The 20613-nt window shown below is 46.1% G+C and overlaps 2 protein-coding genes across 6 annotated transcripts in view; one reads left to right on the plus strand and one right to left on the minus strand.

Annotated features, from left to right (window-relative positions):
* Positions 1–2263, minus strand: part of PIPOX (pipecolic acid and sarcosine oxidase) — a 108626-nt gene extending 106363 nt beyond the window's left edge. For 3 of the 4 annotated variants that reach the window (XM_063628711.1, XM_063628709.1, XM_055256802.2), the window contains exon 1: positions 1814–2263. In XM_063628711.1, coding sequence (XP_063484781.1) covers positions 1814–2046 — 233 coding nt within the window. In that variant the 5' untranslated portion in view covers positions 2047–2263. Of the gene's footprint in view, positions 1–47; positions 920–1813 lie in introns of those variants that run through there. The other variant, XM_063628712.1, reaches the window with a different exon arrangement.
* PHF12 (PHD finger protein 12) overlaps positions 891–20613 on the plus strand; it is a 46638-nt gene continuing 26915 nt past the window's right edge. The window contains exons 1-2 of one of the 2 annotated variants that reach the window (XM_055256778.2): positions 891–1613; positions 2262–2443. In XM_055256778.2, coding sequence (XP_055112753.1) covers positions 1548–1613; positions 2262–2443 — 248 coding nt within the window. In that variant the 5' untranslated portion in view covers positions 891–1547. Of the gene's footprint in view, positions 1614–2261; positions 2444–7990; positions 8014–20613 lie in introns of those variants that run through there. The other variant, XM_063628667.1, reaches the window with a different exon arrangement.

The raw sequence follows: 20613 nt of genomic DNA on the forward strand, positions 1-20613 counted from the left end.
ATGACTCTTCCCCGGGTCTATCCTACCATAGAGTGCATCGCACGCACATGGAACTACAGCTCCCACAATCCATCAGACCTATCGCGATTCTTGCTCCCAGGATGCAATGCGCCGCGGTTTACCCTTTAGACCCTTTGGCATTGCAAACTGGGAGTTGGAGTCCGGGGTACGCAGGTAGCTGGGCGTTGTCAGGATTACGAACTCTCCACTTTAGGCTTCCTCTTGAAGAGCAGATCTCAGGGACAGTGGTGAAGAGAGGGTGGTAACGGGCAGGCAGAACTCTCCAGTGCCACCACCACGCAAGGCAGGAATGCTCAGGATACAATTAACTGATAAAATTAACTGTCGGGAGCGGGAGAGAATTAGGAACCACAGTCATCCAACACGCCTCCAAAAGCGTCATTTTCTGTCTCAAATGGCTTTTCTCTTTACCAGTATGGTGGCCTGGTCCAGCCACACCTGATGCTAGAACCAAACGGTCCAGTACAACATCCCTAGGAATACTGCTGTCACCGACAGGCGACCAGCTCCATCCAACACCACACCTTGCTCCTTTCTATTCATGCCTGAGGACTCCAAGGGCATGATAGCCCATATCCCATTACCAAAATGGCGAAAGGAGCAGCTTTCTTGTGAGGGCCTGCGGAGGGCAATACGCCTGCGCGGGAGGTGTCTGTGTGATGGAGTGGGAGGGGAGCACCCCCAACACGCCTGCGCAGGACAGAGTCTTCTTAATTTGCACACAAACACCAATGGATGAAAAGTCCCCAGCTTCCTGCGGCTGCGCCTTGACCCCTATAAGCTTTCTCAAGCGCCTGCGCGAGACCTCAGGTCCCGCCTTTTTGTCTTAGTGCGCTGGCGCAGGACAGAAAGGTGGGGCTTCGGTCCTTCAGACGAATGCCAGCGCGGCTGCGCGCTGGGGGGTACTACCTCACCGCGGCTGCGCGGGAGCCAGGCCGCCGGCTGTCACTGCGGTTGCGCGCGGCGAGCGCCGATCCCGGGGCGCCTGCGCGGGTGGCTTTGCGGGCGCTCGCGGTAAGTTTGCGCCAAGTGCGCGGCAGCCGGGACGCAGACGGCGGCGGCGGCGAGAGGCGGAGCCCGGGGACCACCCCCCATCACCCTCCCCCCAGTCACCTCACGTACCACAACCTCACCTAACCTCTCACCCCCCCCCCTCCGATACCCCCAGCCCAGGGATGGCAGCGCCCGCCAGCCTTCCCGGCCGGACCGGCGGTCGCCAGTGCCGGCTTTAGCCTGTGGGACTAGGCCTCGCCGAGGCCTGACCCCTGGAGCCGGGACCCACTGTGCAGCCAGCAGCCGGGCCGGGACTGAGGGGCCGCTCCCCCCTCGCGGCCCGTCGGGAGGACGCTGTCGTCCCGGGGACTGGGGGCCGGGGGGTGGGGGGGAGCCAGGGCGAGGAAGTCGGGACCCGTGTTGGGAAAAAAGAAGCGGGGCCGGGGTCAGGAGCGCCCCCTCCCCTCACCTCCCCCCTCCCCCCGGGGTTGGGGGGGCCGGAGCAGAGAGCACCCAGCCCGGGAGGTGGATGAATGTGGGAGAAAATGGAGACCAAGACGATCGTGTACGACTTGGACACATCAGGGGGGCTGATGGAGGTAAGAGTGGCCCTCCTCATCTCCTTCCTTCAGCGCCGGGAGGGAACCTCCGCCCTCCGCCCCACAAAGCCGGTCCTAAACTCGAAGCGCCCAGAGGGCCGAGGGAGGGGGATTCTTCCTCACCTAGCCTCTCCCTCCCCTCTTTGCAATTTAGGGGGCTGAGCTCAGCCTCCGAGGACGTTTGCAGCAGTTTCACCTACCCGCCGCCCTCGATTCGCTCTCCCGAGGCGCCAGCCCACTCCATCTCGTTGCACCGGCAGGCCTCCCCACCCCCTTCTTGTTGGCCCCTTTGTGCTTCCCCCAGCACGTCCGGGTACCGGGCTTCGGGCCTCTCCCGAGCCGGTCTTTGGAGTCCCCCACTGTCCATACAAGGAAGTGGCAAGAAGGGAACCGCGCACCCTCTTCCCATCCCCCTACCCTTGATCCTCCCCATTTGGAAGAAGCTGTTCTCGTTGTTGTGCTGCAGGAACGCGGTTAGGGTGGGCTCCCCCTGGTTCCGGGGGCTGAGAGATTCTGGGAGCAGCCTGGATGGGAGGAAAAAGGACAAAAGGGGGGAGAGGGGTGGGTGACGGAGAAGCCGCGCCGGGGGGGCGACGGACCGCCCGGGAGCTCCGAGTGTGCACACACGCCGTTTGTATGTGTGTGCAGCAAATCCAAGCTCTGCTGGCTCCCCCCAAGACGGACGAGGCAGAAAAGCGGAGTCGGAAGCCTGAGAAGGAGCCCCGGAGAAGCGGCAGGGCCACCAACCACGACAGCTGCGATAGCTGCAAGGAAGGTGGAGATCTCCTGTGCTGCGACCACTGCCCGGCTGCCTTCCACCTCCAGTGCTGGTAAGGTCTGGGGACCCTTTTGGAGCTTCTTGGCGGACCCTTCTCTGCGCATTCCTTCACCCGGCCTGCCCCTGCCTGCCGAAATAACGGGCGCTTGCAGCCGCTAGCTGACTTTCTGCAGCTGCCGGGGCGAGCACCTCCCCGCCCCCAGGTGTCCGCCGGGTTCTGGCAGTTTAGGGGGGAGGAGCAGCGGTGGGTCCGGACCCCGAGGTGGGGGTTGGGAGGAATGAAGAGAACCCCATATGGGATTGGAAGTCGCTGGGGAGCCGGGACAGAGCCGGCCGGGGACAGCCGGCAGTGGCGGGGGAGGAAGGGGAGGAGCTCCGGGCCCAGTGCCGCTTGCCTGCCCGCGCGCCCGCTGCCCTCGGGGCTCCTGCCCTGCCGGGCTCTCCTCGGGGTGGGTGCGTGGAGCCCTCGGCCACCTGAGTTGCCCTGGTCCAGACCCCGGCAACTGGGCGCTTGTGGCTGTAGAAGAAATCATGGAGAGTGTCTCTCGAGTCCGCCTCTTCTTTGCCTCTCTGTTTACAATATGGCGACCTGCCTTTAAATTATATTTTTATTCTCAGCGCCATTTTGGCTGCATATATGATTTGCAAACGTCTATCGGGGAACGGTGGGGACAGCCCCAGAGTCCTTTCTGCAGAAGCTCCTCGGGCGCCCAGGCTGGGATCTCGCCGCTTTGGTCCCCTTTCTCTGCCTCCGCTTGCCCCCTGTTGCCTCTCAGAGCTGCCTTCCTTCCTCCTCCCTGTTCCCTCCTCCCTCCCGGCGCCGCTGCCTCTTAGGAAATCGGGCCGGGTTAGACAATTAAAATTGCCCTTGGGCGCCGATTTCATTTCTCCGCTCCGGATCGGCGAGCCCTTCGTTGCAAAATTCTTTGCTGCCCGAGGGAGGATTGTGTGCGGTGGCACTGGAAAGGCATTTTTAAGGAGCTGAGAGCTGGAAAGCCGTACGCTTTTTTCCCCCTTACTGGACGTGAGGGGAGGGGAGAGACCGAACCGAGAGGGAGGGACCTGGGTTGATCGCCCGCTGCGTGATCCTCCTCAGCGGCTCAGCCCAGAACAATCCGGCAAAGAAGAGTTTAAACTCCATCTTCTGCCGGCAGAAATCACCTCTGCCCTCCACAAAAATCCCACATCTGCGGCAGCAAACCCAGATTTCGTCTTGTTCTACTGGGTCTCGTTCTGTTGTTCTGCAACAGTTGACTGAGGCAGGGATTTGAGAGAGGAGCCAGACTGGAGAGAGGAAGAGGGGGCTGTTCTGTGTTCCCACCAGTTTTTTGATGTTGCCTTTTTTAGCCCTCTGTTTTTGTTTTATTTTGTTTTAAGTGAAATTTCACCGAAGGTCTCTCAACAGTTCCATTCACGTTCTATCTCTTGGTTTGTGGAGTAGTGTCTACTGTATATTTGTACTAATTGCAGGTTTGGGAACACTTACTAGACAGATGACTGATACTGAGCAAATTATGTCTGTGGTCAGAAGTTATGTAGGAAGCTCCCATTACCATTCCCAAGATACTTTTGCCCAGGAGGGCACCCCATCCCAGCTTGTAAAATTGCTGGGACAAAAATGATTATCGTAGAGGAAGTTTTGCTGCTGGCTTTAAAATTTTTATTATGAAGTGACTAAGGGTCTGTGGTTTTTAGCCTTTACTTCCTATAAGGTGTAATCCACCTGGAGAAGATATTTCTGGTCACATTTCCTTTGCTGTTCTTAGGAGAAATTTGTGCCTGAATATACTTTGTGTTGCTTACCAGTAATTCCCAGTTGCTATTTTTTTAGTGTGTTTGGTATGTTTACCAGGACTGAGCTGTAGACTTCTTGATTTAAAATGTGGGCTTACGTCTTACTCCTAGGATGAAATTGGTGTTAACCATGATTGTTGACATGCATGTTGAGTGAGAATTTGATAAGCTCATTTATTTGATAAAGTTGAAATTGTTTATTAGAAACCTCAGGCATGGGAAAAGTGTGCTGTCTGGTTTGCCTGAAATTGGGCTTTTAAACTCTAAAACCTAACCTCTGAATTTTTTAAGTAGATGAGTCTAAAGTCTTGTCAAGTTGTAACAATTAACAGTTTCCACTTTAGATGAAAGGAGAGAGAAGGAGGGACTCTTTAGCTGTTGGTGAGATTCAGACTTGCCTAGACTGTGCATTTCATTGATTTTTTTTTTTTTTTTTTGAGGCATTGAATGGGAACTGGTAATCAGAGATTTGTGAATAGTAGTAAATGAAGTAGTGCTTGTTTCACATCTCCACTTCTCCCTTTGAAGATGTCAATACTGAATGTACCATTGACTTACCTGAGTTATTATCTAAATCGCAAAGCATTGTAGATATTGGTGCAAAGGCAGGAAGTCTTTTAAGTAGGAATTCCCTAGACGAATTTCATTTAGTGAGGCTTATCCCACTTTTCTGCGTCTGAAGCCACACTCTTTCCACCAAGAATGAAGTTTTTTTTTTTTTTTTTTTTTTTTTTTTTCTGAGACAGGCATCTTTGCTTTGTCACCCAGGCTGGAGTGCAGTGGTGCAATCTCGGCTCATTGCAACCTCCATCTCCCAGGTTCAACGGATTCTTCTGCCTCAGCCTCCCAAGTAGCTGGGATTACAGGTGCCTGCCACCACACCCAGCTAATTTTTGTATTTTTCGTAGAGATGGGGTTTCACCACGTTGGCCAGGCTGGAGAGTGAAGTATTTTCTTAACTCAATCAGAGTAGTTAGATCAAGTAGTTAATGTCTCAGAACATTTTTATTCTTGAATGTGTTTTCATGAATTTGTCCCGGCCGGGTGCTGTGGCTCACGCCTGTAATTCCAGCACTTTGGGAGGCCAAGGAGGGTGGATCACGAGGTCAGGAGTTCGAGACCAGCCTGGCCAACATAGTGAAACTCCATCCCTACTAAAAATACAAAATTAGCCAGGTGTGGTAGCACGAGCCTGTAGTGCCAGCTACTCGGGAGGCTGAGGCAGGAGAATCACTTGAACCCAGGCAGCAGAGGTTGCAGTGAGCTGAGATCACACCACTGCACTCCAGCCTAGGTGACAGAGTAAGACCCCATCTCAGGAAAAAAAAAAAAAATTGTCCTATTACTGCTTATTTTTATCATATGAGAGTAAGGTTACATTTCCTCTTGCTTCCCTTTTAAACTGGCTAAGACTGAATTATTTAGGTAGGCATGATAATGATAATTTTCCTTACATACGGAAAGTACAAGAGTAAGGTTGAAGCCGAGTATGGTGGCTCATGCCTGTAATCCCAGCACTTAAAGGAGCCAAGGTGGGAGGATCGCCTGAGGCCAGGAGTTCAAGACCAGTCTGGGCAACATAGCAAGACTCCATCTCTACAAAATTTAAAAAAAAAAAATGAAATTTAAATTTTGCAAATGCTGTAGGTCTTAATTGCAGTGCTGCTGTGGTTCTCCATCCAAAGCTGTGTGGGATAAGTCTTTTTTCAGTCTCTAGTATTCCTTGCCAGTCTGCCTCACTGTGAACGGAATCCAGTACAAGTGTTCCAGACGTGGTTCTAGGCAAACTTTACCTCCTGGGCTTGGTAACACAGCTGTAAACCACAGGAGATCTTTCTAAGATAAATAGTAAGGAAATGACTAGTCAAATAAGCTGTTTTAATTGTTCTGTCTTTTCTCAGGAGCCAATGCTTTGTATGAGGCACGTCATCTCTTCCCAGTTAGACTGGGAACCTATTTCTGGGTTTTCTGTAATGATTCTCTGGGTGAAGGAATGAATTGTCTTATGCTCAGTACCATGACCTCACCAAAGAATTAAACTTGAAGAACTGATGTCTTTTTGATTAAGTGATAGTGTAATCATTTTATCCAAGTTTAACTGGTTTATCAATTATTCAGAGTGATAGTAGGGGTTACTAAACCTGTCCCTAGAGAATTGGAAAGAGATGTGTGTGTGGTCTTTTTGTTTTTGTTTTTGTTTTTTTGAGACGGAGTCTTGCTCTGTCACCCAGGCTGGAGTGCAGTAGCACAATCTCAGCTCACTGCAGCACCTCCCGGGCTCAAGCAATTCTCTTTTCTCAGCCTCCTGAGTAGCTGGGATTACAGGCTCACACCACCAGGCCTGGCTAATTTTTTTGTATTTTTAGTAGAGACAGGGTTTCACCCTGTTGGTCAGGCTGGTCTCGAACTCCTGACCTCGTGATCCACCCGCCTCGGCCTCCCAAAGAGCTGGGATTACAGGTGTGAGCCACCACACCCGGCCATAGAAAGAGATGTTTTTAAGTGTCCTTTGGTGAATCTGACTTCATCGTGATTATCATGCCATGAGTTGAGCTTTCTAAAAGATCTCTGGACTGATCCCAAAAAATCTGTTAAAAATTAGAATAACCAGTACAGCTTTAGTTGCCACTGACCCATCTTTCTGTTTGAGATCGGTAGGACTGTTGTCATTGACAGAGTGAATACCATGGGGCATCAGTAATCAGGATGATAAAACTGACTGGTTTCCTGTGATTGCCTTCTCATGGCATTTTGCTCCAAACAGACTGAGGGACCAAAATGGTCTGATAGAGAAGTGCATCTACCTCAGCAGACCTCAGCATGGTCCCTTCCCGTCAGACAGATTTCTGTAGCATTTGCCTCCGTGTGTTATATTTGGAATTGTTGGCCAGCTTTCCTCTCTCTGGTGTTGGCAGCGAGATCCAAAATGAGGTTTTCGAAGAATGAGAGTAAAAAGGTCTCTGTGCACAGGCAAAACTAAGCTCAGCTTGGAGTTTTGCATATTTTCAGTGAGTGGTAACAAAGGTTTCACACATAGAATAGAAAACTGCCTTGCAGAAAATGTTTGATGTTTGAAGTGGGGTTGTTTGTGTTTTTTTGGATACAGGGTCTCCAAGGCTTGATCCTAGCTCCCTGCAGCCTCAAACTCTGGGCTCAAGTGATCCTCCCATCTAAGCCTCCCAAGTGGTAGGACCACAGGAATGTTCCACCATGCTGGGCTAATTTTTTAAATTTTTTTGTAGAAACAGGGTCTCACTATGCTGCCCAGGCAGGTCAAGCAGTCCTCTCGCCTTGGCCTCTCAAAGTGTTGAGATTACAGGAGTGAGCTGCCATGCCCAACCTGTTTGAACTTTTAAGGAGGTGGTTTTTCTGATTTTGTTGTGTTTAGCTCCTCATTAGAATAGTATCAGGCAAGTGATAGATTAAAATATATTAATTTTAACATTATCTTGTCAGTATGTTGTTTTCGACATTGTAAGTGCTTAGAAGCCTAGCACTGACGAACTGGAGGTGACAACGTCTAGATTCCTTCCCCTCACCCGGCCCCATCAGTAGTAAAATGATTCTACAGTAAACAAACCTAATTTGCTTTTATGTTTATTTTATTTATTTGATTGTTTTGCATTTTCTGTGTTGAATTAGAATCTAGGTATGTCGTATTGTCTTTGTTTTTTTTTCTTTTTTGAGACAGAGTCTCACTCTGTTGCCCAGGCTAGAGCGCATTGGTGTGATCTCAGTTCACTGCAATCTCCGCCTTCCAGGTTCAAGTGATTCTCCTGCCTTACGTGTCATGTTGTCTTAATGGTCCACCTAAATATGGAAGATACGGTAATGTTCAATTTTAACTCAGGTTCAGATGCATGCTTCTTAATGTAGGGCTCAGGGGCTAATTCTTATGAAATGAGTGCAAGTGTCAGAAATATTTAAAGTGGAAAAGGAGGTTATGCTCTTGAAATATTACAGTTTTTGTGTAAAGTAAGGCAAGTACTTAGTAGTGCTGTTATGGGAAATTTTTCACTTAAGGCCTGTCCCAAAATTAATTACCATACTCAGTAAAAGGTAGGATGCAGTTATAATCTCATCAATCTGCTGCTGTTCCTTTACATATAGCTCCACTAATAATACATTAGGACAGTTTTGGCCTTTGTAAATGACTTGTGTATTTTTAATAGATATAAAGGTTCAAAGGAATATTTAGGTACTGCTTTCATTTGAACCTAGAGATGGGATTCATGTTGGTCTGTTGTAAGTTCTTGGTCAAGTGTGCCTCCAGGAGTATTTTTGAAAGCTAAATCAGTAATGTTCAATAAATTGTCTAATCTTAATTTAAAAGGAATTCAACTAGTCACTATTAATGTGTTGAATAAAACACTGGTTTTTGCTAACCTGAGTGAAAGTACAAGTGATAACTAAAATTACTCAGAGGAGCTCAGTGAATCTTTCCAAGGTTCATCCTGGTTGTAGCATTTATCAATACTTACATTGCTTTTTAATGGCTAAACAATATTCCATTGTATGGATGTACATTTTATTTATTGGTTCACTAGTTGATAGACACTTGGGTAGTTTCTACTTTTTGGTGTTGTAAATAATGTTGTGAACATTTGGGTGCCAGTTTTCTTTGTTGTTGGTTTTGGTTTTGTTTGTTTGTTTGTTTGTTTGTTGAGACAGAGTCTAGCTTTGTTGCCCAGGCTGAAGTGAAGTGCAGTGATCTCGGCTCACTGCAGCTTCCACCTCCCAGGTTCAAGCAATTCTTCTGCCTCAGCCTCCCAGGTAGCTGGGCTTACAGATGTCCGCCACCACGCCCAACTAATTTTTGTAATTTTAGTAGAAACGGGGTTTCACCATGTTGGTCAGACTGGTCTCATACTCTTGACCTCAAGTGATCCGCCCACCTCAGCCTCCCAAAGTGCTGGGATTACAGGTGTGAGCCACCATGCCAGCCAGGGTGCAAGTTTTTATGTGCAAGTTTTCATTTCTCTTGGATGTACACCTAGGGGCAGAATTGCTGGGTCTTATGGTAACTCTTAACCTTTGGAGGAACTGCCTGTTTTCCAAAGAAGCTGCATTATTTTACTTTCCCACCAGTAGTGTAAGAGGGTTCTAATTTCTCCACTTCCTTGACAACACTTGTTATTTTCTGCCTTCTTGATTAAAGCCATCCTAGTGAGTGTGAAGTGGTATCACATTGTGGTTTTGAATCAGATTTCCCCGAAGGCTGGTGATGTTAAACTTTTTTTCATGTGGTTATTGGCCATTTGTATATTTACTTGGAGATCTCTATTCAGATTTTTGTCCATTGTTAATTGAGTTATTTGGTTTTTTGAGTTATGAGAGTACTTTATATGTTGTAAATATAAGTTCCTTGTCGCATATATGATTTGCAAGTATTCTTTCATTTTGTGGGTTGTCTTTACACTTCCCCCATCTTTATTTATTTATTTATTTTACTTATTATTTTTTTGGGACAGTCTCCCTCTGTCGCCGAGGCTGGAGTACAGTGGTGTGATCTCAGCTCACTGCAACCTTCACCTCCCAGGTTCAAGCAGTTCTCCTGCCTCAGCCTCCCATGTAGCTGGGATTCAGGCGCCTGCCACCACAACCGGCTAATTTTTGTATTTTTTGTAGAGACGGGGTTTCACCATGTTGGTCAGGCTGGTCTCAAACTCCTGACCTCGTGATCTGCCCGCTTCGGCCTCGCAAAGTGCTGGGATTACAGGTGTGAGCCACCGCACCCGGCCTATTTATTTATTTTTAGAGGCAGAGTCTTGCTGTGTCTCCCAGACTGGAGGACAGTGGCACAGTCATAACTCACAGTAACCTCGAACTCCTAGTCTCAAGCAATCCTCCCACCTCAGCCTCCTGAGTAACTGGGACTACAGGCATTCGCCACTACACCCGGCTAATTTTTTCCTTTTCTTTGTAGAGAGAGGATCTCACTGTGTTACCCAGGCTGTTCTCAAACTCCTGTCCTGGCCTCAACTGATCCTCCAGCCTCAGCCTCTATTTTTTATTTTTTAGTCTTAACCTAGCAAAAGATGGTTGATTCAAGCACACTTTAATATCTATGCCTATATTACCTCTGTAATGTCAGTAAATGAAGAGTTTCTTCTGTGAGCTCCACTTAGGATGCTACATCCCAGTGAAGAGAACCTTACGTTGTGATTTGGTATGTTGTTGTTCAACTCTTCTGGATGTCCCTTCCTAGCAAAGAAGTCTAAAGACGTATTGTTGCCTTAGAGGAAGTACAAAAAATCCACCATCTGCCTTTAGATAGGATGCTCACCTGTCACCCAGTAGCCACAACAGAAAATTTCTGTGTTTGAGCAGTTCTCATACTTGGAGGACCCTAGTTTAAGAAAGAAGATGTTGGCTGAGGGCAGTGGCTCACACCTATAATCCCAGCACTTTGGGGAGCCGAGGCAGGTGGATCACTTGAGGTCAGGAGTTCGAGACCAGCCTGACCAACATGGTGAAACCCCATCTCTACTAAAAATACAAAATTAGCCAGGCGTGGTGATGCACGCTACTTGGGAGTCCCAAGTACTTGGGAGGCTGAGGCAGGAGAATCGCTTGAACCCGGGAGGTGGAGGTTGCAGTGAGCCAAGATCACGCCATTGCACTCTAGCAAAAAAAAAAAGATTTTAATTGTCTCAGTTTTATTGGTTGTGGTGGAAATAACTTCAGGTCAATTAAAATGTGCTGTCTTTTAAGCCCAGTTAACAAGAACAAAAAGTTGTTTGTATATTGCAGCAAACTCACCTGTTTGTTTGTATCTTTATATAAGCCCAGATAACAGTAAATAAAGAGAGTGCAGAGAATATTTACTGGACAGTTTTATATGGCTCATAAAAAGAAACTGTCTGCTTTGATCCTCCCAAGAGGATTTTTGCTACCTAAAAATGCAGATGTCCTGCTTCTTGAACAGAAATGGGTGCATCTTTTCTCCCACAAGTGAAGAGTAATAGAAAATAGATTAATACTCTGGGCTTTTGATAAAGGGTAAACATACTGAAATCCATCTCTCAACTTTCTTGTCCCAACCCCAACACAGAGACAATTCCTTGGGTATACAGTTAAGTAGGCCACCCTGATAAAAGATTCCGTTTGAGTTTATGGTAGCCCTTATATATTAATGCAGCACAAGCTCCTGGAAATGCATTCAACTTTTAAGGTGCCAGCGTTTTAAGTCACCAGAACAGGAAAAAAAAAAAAAAAAAAGTCTGTTTTCCCCCCTCCACTGGGCTCCTCCTTTGACTTAGAGACCCCAGGGAGTACAACATGGCCAGCTGCATTGCCATTCAATGAGTGACACTTAGAAGAGAACCTCTGCATAATGCTTGCCTCCCAAGAGAACACAGGACAGGAGCACGGCTGTCCCCCTGCCAGTTTCCTGAAAGAGGAGGACATTGTATTCAGTGCAAGTCCTAGACCAAATTTCAGAAAGGCACTTTGGTATTGCACATTTGTCACCATGCCCAGGACGCATGCACAGGTCACTAGCTGACTGCTTTTCCCAGGACTTGAGAGCAGTTAAGAAGAATGAGAATGTGACTCCTTTTTCTGCCTGCCATTTCCAGATATCAAAATCCTTATCCTTTAAGCCTAAGATTATTCCTAAATCTAAGTCTCAGCAAATAAGAACAAAGATGAGGTTTTAGCACATTTTGTGTGAGGCAAAAGCTGAGGCATACAATAGACACTAATAAAAGGAGGAATCCTTGAGTTGACCCATCAGCAAGAAGGAACTTGACTACTACATAGAGCTGTTGTGGAATTCACAATAAGTAAATTACAAGTGCATGTTGCAGGTCGATGCAATTTTCAAAGTAATGAAAAACTTGACTTGCTCACTCGAAGAGTGAGTCCCTTTTGCTCTGCTGCCTACTTCCCCTTTTGCTATAATCGTACTACATAAATGCTCACTAAACTACTTGAAAGCCGGAGACTGACCCATTTCCTCTTCTCACTGCCGTGTAATTCCTAGTGGTATTACAGATGAGAGACATGCAAAGGTAAACAGTAGTTGGAGAACAAAAATGATATCTGGGTTATTCCAAGTGGATGATACCTTTGTTAACACAAACACAAGGTGAAAATTTCTTTTCCCCTAATTACATTTGTTTTCTTTTAAGTTAGTGACTCTGTTGTTTAATTTTTGCCTCTCCCCTGTTTTCTGACAAATTTTACAGGATATCTCCCAAGAAATGTTTCTCAGCCTTGACAGGACAAAAGACATATAGAGTAACAGCAGGGCAGGGAGAAACTCCGTGCCTGAATGTAGCGTCAGTCTTTCCCACTGATCTCGGCTCTCTGCGTGAGGCTCTTTTTGAAATAAGCTTGAGTGAGCAAAAGAGGACTCTCTGCAGGGTTTGAATTTAACGGTAGCCCAAAGACATCACTTTACCTCCAAGCCAGGCAGGGATAGAGGAACCTCTCAGAATTACTAGCAAGCTTGAGTTCCAGGTGGACCCCTGTTTGTGGCAGCACAAGCACCTTTTTTACTCAGCTATGGTCCTCAAAGGGATGTTGAATATTATTTTTCTCCTGTCTGCATCTGTGCAGAGAACAGAGCAGAGAAACTAATGAAATGCACAGAGCTTCAAGTGAGTTTAAAGAAGCCTCTGCATTATGAAATGAGGCAATGATGACCTACTCTTGCTTTTCTTTCCACCACCCCTAGGCTCCTGTGACGAGCTGAGTGCTTGTTAATTCCCACGTTGACTAAACCATCATAGTTCTGCTGATTCTCAGCTTTAGAGGAAAACTCCACGGTGAACTTTTTCAATTAGCAGTCATCAATTACTGGTCAGAATACATTATAATTGTGAAAATTATACTCCATTAATCTCATTAAATGTGTCTAAACCTGTAACTTGTCATAGTTCTATATACATAGGTTGGCTATATTTAACTTTCCTTGATCTTATTTGCCATTTTTTGCAAAAGCATCATCTAAAATGTAGGGAAAGTTGTCAGTAATTTTGGCTTTTTAATAAACATTGTTTTGCTGGCCGGGCGCGGTGGCTCACGCTTGTAATCCCAGCACTTTGGGAGGCCGAGGCGGGTGGATCACGAGGTGAGGAGATCGAGACCACGGTGAAACCCCGTCTCTACTAAAAATACAAAAAAATTAGCCGGGCGTGGTGGCGGGCGCCTGTAGTCCCAGCTACTCGGAGAGGCTGAGGCAGGAGAATGGCGTGAACCCGGGAGGCGGAGCTTGCAGTGAGCCGAGATTGCTCCACTGCACTCCAGCCTGGGCGACAGAGCGAGACTCCGTCTCAAAAAAAAAAAAAATAAAAAAATAAACATTGTTTTGCTTTGTCATTTTTGTTTTGCTGTATCCCTCCTTTGTGGTCCTTGTGGTTTTGCCTGGCATGGGTGACACTTAGCCATTTTAACTTAGCAAACTGTCATACCAAAGGAAATGCCTAATTCTGTAATATCAGGCATCTTGACTGCGGGCTACAGTTTGTTGGTGTTGAAGTAAGCTGTATGTTAAGAGAAGTATCTCCATTTTTTTTGTTATAGCAAATAACGCATGTCCAAGGTTTATATGCTTGCTGCCTTTCTTTGAGGGCTTTCCTCAGAGCTCACCATTTGTGTGTACACATGCAGACATTTAGGGTGATCATTCTTTGGTTAGGGACCATCTGAAAGAAAAGTGGACCAAAGGGGAAAATCATGGCTCTGGAGAAGTATGTTCAACTCATAAATAGGTCACTGGTGGGTATAACTGGAAGGCTGTGGAAGCCCAAGTCAGCACTTAGCTGCAGCATCAAACCATGACAGCACAGTTTGACAGCATGCCCAGGAGATTACTTCAGTCCTGTAGGGTGGGGAGCTTTGATGTTTATGAGTAGAATTGGGGGATGGGAAAGGGTAAGGGTTTTAAAGTAGTGGGGTATAATCCCTATGCTGGCATGGCCCAAATAATATTATTCTCCGTTTTTCCTGTTTCTATAGACCCTGTCAGGGGAGGGTAAATTAAACCGAAGTCCCTCCTTAGGAAAAAACAGCTGGGTCTTAAGTAGAAACCTGCTCTCAGGCCGGGTGCAGTGGCTTACACCTGTAATCCTAGCACTTTGGGAGGCTGAGGTGGACGGATCACGAGGTCAGGAGTTCAAGACCAGCCTGACCAACATGGTGAAACCTCATCTCTACTAAAAGTACAAAAATTAGCCGGGTATGGTGGCGCCTGCCTGTAATCCCAGCCGCTCAGGAGGCTGAGGCAGGAGAATCAGTTGAACCGGGAGGCGGAGGTTGCAGTGAGCTGAGATCGTGCCACTGCACTCCAACCTAGATGACAGAGTAAGACTCCATCTCAAAAAAGAAAGAGAGAGAGAGACAAGAAAGGAAAGAAGGAAGGAAGGAAGGAAGGAAGGAAGGAAGGAAGGAAGGAAGGAAGGAAGGAAGGAAAGGAAAGAAAAGAAACCTGCTCTCTTGATTTTGTTGGGTTTTAAATACATTGTTAGTATTTTTTGTTTTCTGAGCCTTTATAGAATTTTAGGTCCAATATATATAAACTGTAAACTGGCCCACATTCCTGAGCTGTGTCTGCAAGAAGTGTATCACCTGGCTATTTCCTTTTTCTTGATAGTCTGCTAAAATTTGGCAATAGAATAGTACCCAGTTTTCCATACCTCTGAGACTCTTCCAGAATACAGAGTTGGCAGTTGTTGGTTCTTTGTTCCAATGGAGTGTTCCCAAGAGTGTTAGAAAATTACTGTTGAGGCCAGAATTTTGTCCCTTTTCCAAATCAGGTGGGCTCTAGCATCTATCATGAGGTGAATTAATGAAGCCCCTTTTTAAAATGTTTGCACCGCAGCCCATCTTTCTTTGTAGAGAAGCCAGAATTGCAATAGCCAAACCAGGCTAGTGATAGATCAGGCCCTTGAGACTGAGGCTCAGCTTTTAGAAAAGTTAGCAGAGGCAAACAATTGGTATAACTGTCAGTGCTCTACCCTCCCTGCTTCCTTTTTTCCCTGTACTAACTAGTAACACTCGTATCCAGGTGTCCTTTACTGTGCTCTGCATAGAAGGTGATAAAATTTAGGGGCACAGTCAGCCAGTTTAAAAGGATTGTTTGCCTGTGGAAGTGACGCAACTAGCTAAGTTTCTCAATGAGGCATTTGTAATGTTCTGGCACTTCATTTGTTTCCTTGTTAACACTCTCACTGAGGCTTTGCATGAGAAAACCAGCAGTCCTTGTACCTTTTTATGTACTTTGTGGCATTAGTGGTGTTTGGGTCAATAGCCAGGATGGAGGAGGATAAGAGATTAAGGTTGAGGGACCCTATGAATTTTCTCCTTCCATCTCTTTAATATCCTTCAATATAGCTATCTTCCTGCAAAAGACAGGCCATACTTGAAGAGAAAAGCTGATGCCCACACAAGCGTCCAGAGGAAGCTAGCTATTTCTGCTGACATTTACATTTCATTAAATGTTGTTCACTCAAGGCATACACTTTAAAATTTGGGTGTATTAATGCAACTTTTCATTTAAATTAAAATTTAAATTAAACTTTACCCAGCACCACTTAGCTTTTCCAGGACATAAGTTTGTTTTCATTTATAAAAGCCTGGTTCTCTGTGCTCGTGGGTCCCTTTATAGAGCAAGATGGCTGCTAAGAGGCTGAGACATGATTGTGGTCCTTTCAGTGATCACCTTCACTCCCCATTTTGGCTAGTACCAACACATCTTCTGAGCTGGATGAGGGCCGCAGGGCCAGTCTGAGGGAGCGCAGGCTTGTTCTGAGCATGTATTATGTTTTGCAGTTTGTCTTCCACAATGAGACTAAATATAATTGCAGGATTTTTATCTGGTAGTGGTCCTCAGATGGATGGATGAACCCCGTGAACTGTGAAATTAAAAATCAAAACTGCTCAGTCCTATTGTTTGCTTGCTGAACACCTCTTCCCCCACCAAAAACGGGTGGGGAGGCATACAGACGATGATAGGGGCAGTGAACTCTTTCTTAGTCCAGCTGATGTTTTCTTTCAACTGAAACTGCCATAGATGGCTAGAGAGCTTCTGATTCCTGAAGAATTATGGTTTCTGACAAGAAGGACCCTACCAGTTCATGTGACTGACCTCTTTTGGAAGAGAACCCGCTTAGTAGGCTGTTGGTATATTGTATATGGATATGCTATTTACATAGTGTTCCTGTTAAGTATTTGTATTAAATAGAATTACTTTGTTAATCCAGAAAGAGAAAATGGAGTGTGCTTTTTCTTAAATATTTTTCATCTACTTGCTTTCTCTCCCTCTACCTCTCGCCTCTTCCCTTTGTTCTCTTATTCCCCCATCCCCCCTCTCCCCTCCAATTCCAGACTGAGAAACTGCTTGTGCTGGATGGATAATTAACATGGTGCTGTGGAGCAACAGGTCCCACTGGTAGCGACTAAATCTGAAGTAAATGTTAATGTTGTGCAGGTTCACATATATTAATAGGCGAGGGAGATAGGGAGATGAGTGAGGTTAGACTCAGATCAACCACACTGGTATATGACTTGAAATAGATCCTCTTAATTAGAGAGCCAAGAACCATGACAACTACCAACATCTTCCACTTGCAGTGTTGAGCTTGCAGCCTTATTAGTGAATGCAAGGCATTCTAAATTAAAACTGGACTTTAACCTCGGGCTGAGAGTTGGGATCATCTGGCTCTGGGCTTTGATTTGAATCTTTGAAACAGAGGTCTGTCAGTATAGGCATTACAGTTAGCTGAGGGATGTGTGTTTGTGGTTTTCTCCTTGATGACTCCAGAAACAGACTGATGCAGATACCCTCCTCAGCAGTAGAGATGGGCCATTTGGATTTGTTTTTTTTTTTTTTTTTTTTTTTTTTTTTTTTTTGAGACGGAGTCTCGCTCTGTCGCCCAGGTTGGAGTGCAGTGGCGCAATCTCGGCTCACTGCAAGCTCCGCCTCCCGGGTTCACGCCATTCTCCTGCCTCAGCCTCTCCGAGTAGCTGGGACTACAGGCGCCCGCCACCACGCCCGGCTAGTTTTTTTTTGTATTTTTAGTAGAGACGGGGTTTCACCGTGGTCTCGATCTCCTGACCTCGTGATCCACCCGCCTCGGCCTCCCAAAGTGCTGGGATTACAAGCATGAGCCACCGCGCCCGGCCCATTTGGATTTGTTTATGGGAGTCTAGGTATGTTGGAGTCATGCTGAAGAGGTTGGCTTTAGGAATTGGTTTGTATGTAAATATTACTCTTAACACTTTGTAGGCCCTCTAGGCCTCACAGAGAGCCACACCAAACTGAGAAACATATCTTCCAATTGAATGTACAGTCTCTGAAGATTTAGGGCTTTATGAACAGCTTTATAACTAACAGCATGTCTTAAGATCGGGTAGTGGTTAAAATAGTGAGCTGGGGCCAGGAGTGGTGGCTCACACCTGTAATTCCAACACTTTGGGAGGCTGAGGAGGGCGGATCACCTGAGGTCAGGAGTTCAAGACCAGCCTGGCCAACATGGTGAAACCCCATCTCTACTAAAAATACAAAAATTAGCCCAGTGTGGTGGCACATGCCTGTAATCCCAGCTACTCAGGAGGCTGAGGCACAACAATCTCTTGAACCCAGGAGGCAGAGGCTACAATGAGCTCAGATCGCACCACTGCATTCCAGCCTGGGCGACAGAGTGAGGCTCTATCTCAAAATAAAAAAATAAAATAAATAAAATAGTGAGTTGTAAAAGCAGTGAATGGTCGCTTTCTGGCCAGGAATTGTAGGCCAGGGCCTTTTAACAAATGATCTGGGAGGAAACTTACCAACAGCAGTGAAAATGGGAAGATACTCTGCAAGAGGTCTGTCTTCACAGGGCACTGTCATCTCTGCCTATGGAAAAGAATGCCTGTCTCATAGCAATGCAGGCTATGCTCTTTTGAAGCCAGAAAATAAAGTAGAGGTCCTTGGCCTATTGGTTAAAAAGCTACCAGTTTTCCAAGACAAGCCAGTTCAGGTACAGAAGATAACTATTCCAGAGCTCACCATCCCAAGTACTCAGATAATTCTCAGAAGGAATCGAAAGGTTCAAACATGCTGGGCGCAGTGGCTCACGCCTGTAATCTCAGCACTTTGGAAGGCATAGGCGGGTAGATCACCTTAGGTCAGGAGTTCGAGACCAGCCTGACCAAGATAGTGAAACCCTGTCTCTACTAAAAATACAAAAAGTAGCTGGGCGTGGTGGCGGGTGCCTGTAATCCCAGCTACTCCAGAGGAGAATTGCTTGAACTCGGGAGGCGGAGGTTGCAGTGAGCAGAGATCGCACCATTGCACTCCAGCCTGGGCAACAGAGCAAGACTCCATCTCAAAAAAAAAAAAATAGAAAAGAAAGAAAGAAAAGAAAGGTTCAAACACTGTTGTGCTCTAGACAGACTTAAACATTCATTTTCTGGAGAAATGTCCCCACTTCTAGAACCTTCCTTTTATCAGATATTTTATCAAAATGCAGAAATACACCTGCTTCTGAAACTATGGCTTCCTCCTGAACTCCTCATGATCCTTAACTTCACTGTCTTTAAAGGCTCACTGGCTGAATTACCATTTGTTAAATAGCTCTGAATTATGAAAAGAGTAGGAAAAAATCCCATGTCACCTTCAGGTACCAAATGTCCAAACTTTGGGGCTCTTCGTTGATTCTGGCATCCATAAGCAATTGAGTTTTATGTGGGTCTTTATGGTAAGAATCAGTTTGTAGTTGATTATGTATGTTCTCATTACTGCATGTCCTTTTCACCTTGTCTCCAGCCCATGATCCCTAAAATCAAGAACCATGTCTGAAATACCAGCACTTCGCACATTGTCTAGCCTAAAATAAACATCCAGTAATGTTTGAGTGGATGGATGACTTTGATCCTCTCTCCCCAAGGCTACTTTTTTTTTGAGGCAGGGTCTTGCTCTGAAGCCCAGGTTGGGGTGCAGTGGTGTGGACATGGCTCACTTCAGTTTTGCCCTCCTGGACTCAAGTGATCCTCCTGCCTCAGCCTCCCAAGTAGCTGGGACTACAGACGCATGCCACCACATCTAGCTCATTTTTGTATTTTTGTAGAAACGGGGTCTCACCATGTTGCCCAGCCTGGCCTCTAACTCCTGGGGTCAAGCAGTCCTCCCACCTTAGCCTCCCAAAGTGCTGGGATTACAGGTATGAGCTACAGCCTGGCCTAGGCTACTTTTTTGATGGGGTAGATGGTAATTTGTTTGCTTTGTGTTCATTTTTCAGTGTGGGACCTAGTACATGGATGAGAAAATCATGGGTACTCAATAAATATTGACTGATGTAGAAGGAAATGCTCAGCCTTGAGGTTAAGGAGGGTACCCTGATGGATATTTCACTGTGTACCCCAGAAATAAGAAAACTTCTAAAGGTTCTTAAAAAACAACTTGGGCTCTGAAGCATATCCTGAGAGTGAACCAAAAACAAAACAACAACAACAACAAAAATAGCTTAGGCTCAAGATTTCAAAGGCCAGGAAACTTTGATTTGGGTTCCAATTCTGCTACTTAGTGGCTTTAGATAAGTCAGTTTCCTCACCTGTATGATGGGAATAAGAATTATCTCAGTGTGGTAGTGAAGATCAAATAAGAACATCTGTTAAAATACTTTGTGAACTGTAATACCTAGATGTCAGTGAAATTATCACTATGCTATTTCTAGGCTTTAGTTTAAGAAACACATTGATGTCTTTACAAAAGCAGCATTGGCTCATTATAGTGTTTGCCCTGCTGAGCAGCTGAAACTCTGGTAGAGTAATCTCAGTGTTACGTGACTTTTAACTTTTAATGATTTTTTCTTATAAAGGATGGCCTCCAGCACCCTGTCTTCATTGATATATGAGGATGAGAGGGAACGAGGGCAGAGCCTTTTTTTTCTTGACAGGCATATCATGATTTAAAGACTCTGGTGTGCATGTAATTGTTTTCAGAGTTGCACACTAGGCTTATGGGAATACCATTCTTCCAAGGAAGGAGGGGTTTTTGTTTTTGTTTTTAGGAAGAATCTCGTTCTGTCACCGAGGCTAGAGTGCGGTGATGCAGTCTCGGCTCACTGCAACCTCCACCTCCTGGGTTCAAGCAATTCTCTTGCCTCAGCTTCCCTAGTAGCTGGGACTACAGGTGCGCACCACTACACCCAGCCAATTTTTGTATTTTTAGTAGAGACAGGGTTTTGCCATGTTGGCCAGGCTGGTCTCGAATTCCTGACCTAAAGTGACCCACCCACCTTGGCCTCCCAAAGTGCTGGGATTACAGCGTGAGCCACCACACCCAGCTGTGGAAGGAGTTTTGAGGTGGGGAGTCCTCAGAATAAATACATGAGTACCATGAGGCTGCAGAATCTCTTTTCTCCCTGGAATCCTTTCCCTGTCAGCAGTATTTCTGATATGGAGCAAAACAGCCTCTTTCAGAATTGGTTCCTGAGC

Source organism: Symphalangus syndactylus, chromosome 20, assembly GCF_028878055.3.
Source record: "Symphalangus syndactylus isolate Jambi chromosome 20, NHGRI_mSymSyn1-v2.1_pri, whole genome shotgun sequence".
Lineage (NCBI taxonomy): Eukaryota > Metazoa > Chordata > Mammalia > Primates > Hylobatidae > Symphalangus > Symphalangus syndactylus.